The sequence below is a fragment of the Cucurbita maxima genome, unplaced genomic scaffold (genome assembly GCF_002738345.1).
Source record: "Cucurbita maxima cultivar Rimu unplaced genomic scaffold, Cmax_1.0 Cma_Scf00038, whole genome shotgun sequence".
Taxonomy (NCBI): Eukaryota; Viridiplantae; Streptophyta; class Magnoliopsida; order Cucurbitales; family Cucurbitaceae; genus Cucurbita; species Cucurbita maxima.
Window position 1 is genome coordinate 1,958,846 of NW_019272054.1, and position 3,613 is coordinate 1,962,458.

At 36.8% G+C, this 3,613-nt stretch overlaps 1 protein-coding gene across 1 annotated transcript; it reads left to right on the plus strand.

Annotated features, from left to right (window-relative positions):
- Positions 1–2,838: 2,838 nt before the first annotated feature.
- Positions 2,839–3,359, plus strand: LOC111468975 (14 kDa proline-rich protein DC2.15-like). Its single transcript, XM_023114155.1, has one exon. The coding sequence runs from the start codon at positions 2,873–2,875 to the stop codon at positions 3,281–3,283; it is 411 nt and encodes a 136-aa protein (XP_022969923.1). The 5' UTR covers positions 2,839–2,872; the 3' UTR covers positions 3,284–3,359.
- Positions 3,360–3,613: the final 254 nt, after the last annotated feature.

Here is a 3,613-nt window from a genome sequence, read left to right on the forward strand (position 1 = left end):
TCCAGAGAAGTTTGAAGCCACCATTACTACTCTGGAGAACACCAAAAACTTGTCAAAGATTTCTCTTACAAAGCACCAAAAACTTGTCAAAGATTTCTCTTACAAAGCTCTTGAATGCTTTACAAGCACAAGAGCAAAGGAGGTCTATGAGGTAAGAAAGGGTGATTGAAGATGCCTTACCTGTTAAGCATCAAGACAACAGCAGGTATAAAAACAAGAAAATTTTCAAAAAACAATCGACGTTTGGAGATCCATCTGCAAATTATCAGAAGACAAAAGGAGGAGGTTTCAAAAAATCCTATCCACCTTTCCGCCATTATGAGAAGAAAGGTCATCCACCATACAAGCGTTGAGAAGACCTGACGCCTTCTGCTCCAAATGCAATCAACTTGGACATGAAGCTGTGATCTGTAAAGCCGAAGATCAGATGAAAGAAGTAGATGCACAAGTAGTTGATCTTAGTTGATCAAGAAGAGGAAGAAGAAGATCAATTGTTTGTGGCCACTTGTTTCTCGGGCAAAGAATCAAGCGAGAGCTGGTTGATTGACAATGGGTGCACAAATCATATGACATATGACAAGGAGTTTTTTGAGGAATTAAGAGACACTGAAGTCAAGAGAGTGAGGATTGACAATGGTGAACGCTTGGAAGTCAAGGGAAAAGGCACAGTAGCTATAACAAGTTATGAAGGTACAAAATTTATTCTGGATGTTTTATTTGTGTCTAAAATTGATCAAAATCTGTTAAGCGTTGGTCAGTTACTTGACAAAGGCTATAAAGTGTTGTTTGAGAATAAGTCGTGCTTGATCAAAGATGCTAGTGACAAAGACTTGGTCAATGTCAAAATGGAAGGAAAAAGCTTTGCTTTAAATCGGACAACCTTTATATCCAGAGTTAGTGCCACTGAGATTTGGCACAAAAGTCTTAGACACTTTCATCATCGAGGTTTGCTTCCAATGCAATCAAAGAAGCTGGTAGAAGAACTCCCTGACATTGGTAAGGACATGCCTCCTTGCCGTACTTGTAATTTTGGGAAGCAACATAGGCAGCCCTTTCCTAAACAGGCATGGAGAGCCTCGAAAAAATTGCAGCTTGTTCATACTAAGCTTTGTGGTCCTCAGCAAACACCATCATTAAATGGTAATCTTTATTACATTGCTTTTATTAATGATCTAACAAGAATGTGTTGGATATTCTTGCTGAAGCAAAAGTCAAAAGTTGTGGGTGTATTTTGGAAATTCAAAGCCAAAGTTGAGAATGAAGGTGCATGCTTGATTCAGACCATAAGATCAGATAATAGCAAGGAATACACTTCGGAAACTTTTAACAGGTTTTGGGAAGAGGCTAGAATTGGAATTGAACATCAATTGATAACACCATACACTCCTCAACAGAATGGCGTCAGTGAAAGGAGGAATAGATTCATAATGAAGATGACGAGATGCATGTTTCATGAGAACGATCTTCCAAAATGTTTTTGGGGAAAAGCAGCCAACACTATTATGTGTTTGCAAAATCAAATTTCAACAAAAGCTGTGAAAGACCTGACACCAGTGGAAGTTTGATTTGGTTACAAACATTCTTAAAGTTCCTTAGAGTATTTTGGTGTTTTTGCTTCACTTACATTCCACAGGTCAAGTGTGATAAGCTTGACAAAAAGTCAGAAGTTGGCATCTTTATTGGCATGTTAGAAGAGTCTGAAGATGAACGACTAAAATTTTCTGAAGATGAACAACAAGATGGTTTGGTTGATGATGCACCTGTTAGAGGAGGAGCTTTCAGTGATCGAGAAAAACAAAATCTGGGAGTTGGTTGATTGACCTCTAAACAGAAAGATAATTTGAGCAAGATAGGTGTTGAGACAAAAAAAAAAAAATAATAATAACTTGGAATTCATAGCATCTAAACAAGGAGTGTTAAAGATCACGTATTTGTTTAGATTGCTGTCAGTTTCTAATTAAATCTCGGTTGAGTTAGATTTAGTTTTTTATTTAATTTGTTTACTAGTTTGTTACCAGATTTCCTGATTTCCAAGTAATTTTCTAGATATATCTTTGTATTTTCTATATATAGAGAGCATTCTTGCTCTTCAAAATTTATCAATCTTATCAATCATTCAATCAATCTCTTCACTAACAAGGACCTATGAAAAGCGGTCGAGATTGCACCTCTACGTAGGATATTGGTTATTTACCAAGACAAAATAATCTCACTAAGTTTGAAAAAAAAAAAAAAAAGTTCACTTAGAGTTAAGCTACAACTATCTAGTAAATCTACCGTGTCAAAGGTGAACAACCTCCAAATAGTGGAGGGTTTTGTGACAAACAAAGGAGCCACTTAGAATTTTGATACCTTCCTACAAGGTCAATTAGTTATCAAACCTAGGCTTGAATTTCCAAAAGCTAAGAGAAACCTGTGTTAACTTGCTAAGACAAGAACATGATGACAGCTTGGTTACTAATTATTTTTATATTCTCCTATTCTACCTTTCATTTTTTTTTTATAGTGTTTATTGATTGTTAGCCTGAGGTGTGGGGAGTAGTGCAATCACATAGGAAGTTATTTTTATTTATTTTTACTTCTCTTTATAGTATAAAGAAAGGGAATAAAAACATTTATGCCCCAAACTTTGAGCTTATATCAATTTGAACAAAAAATTAATAAATAAAACTTCAAACTTGCCAGCTAAAATCTGAAGAGAGCCCACTTAGGTTACCTATATATCAATATATACAATAACTAATGCTTTCTTATTATTCTTTCTCAAATCATTTCTTCTCTCCTCAACCCTATAAGAACCCATCCATTCTCCCCTTTCTCCCACCACAAATCCCTCAAACTCCCTTCAAAGACATTAAAGAGAGACACCCAAATGGCTTCCAAAGCTACACCCTCCCTTGCCTTCCTCCTCTCTCTCAATCTCCTCTTCTTTTCCCTTGTCTCTGCCTGCAGCGACTGCTATGTCCCTTCCCCTCCCATGCCCAACCCATGCCCTCCTACAGTGCCAACCCCTTCATCTGGCCATGGAAAGTGCCCTAGGGACACTCTTAAACTCGGTGTCTGCGCCAAGCTTCTCCGTGGCCTCGTTGACGTTACCATCGGCAAGCCCCCTGTCATGCCGTGCTGCACCCTCATCGAAGGCCTTGTCGACCTTGAAGCTGCTGTCTGCCTTTGCACTGCCATTAAAGCCAATGTGTTGGGCAACAACCTTAACATCCCTGTCTCCCTCAGCTTGCTCCTTAATGTCTGCAAGAAGAAGCTTCCCGAGGGATTCCAGTGCTGATTATAATCAATGTCTCGTTTGGGATTCTCTCTGATTTAGAATTTATTGCGAATTATTATTGGTTGTTCAATTTCCTTCATGGGTCTATTCATCTTAAATTTTGAATCAATAAATTAAAATTTTCTTATTGGTGAACGCATTTTAAAATATTTTTAAGAAGTTTTAGATAAACTAATATAGTTTAACAAAAAATATTACAGGTAGAAGATAAAAGCATTAAATGAAAAACAAAGTTGCATTTTATATTTTCTATGCATTTCGATTATAAAGGTTTTACTTACAATTTAACAAAAATATAAGCGTTTGTAACATATAAAAATAGAATTTAGG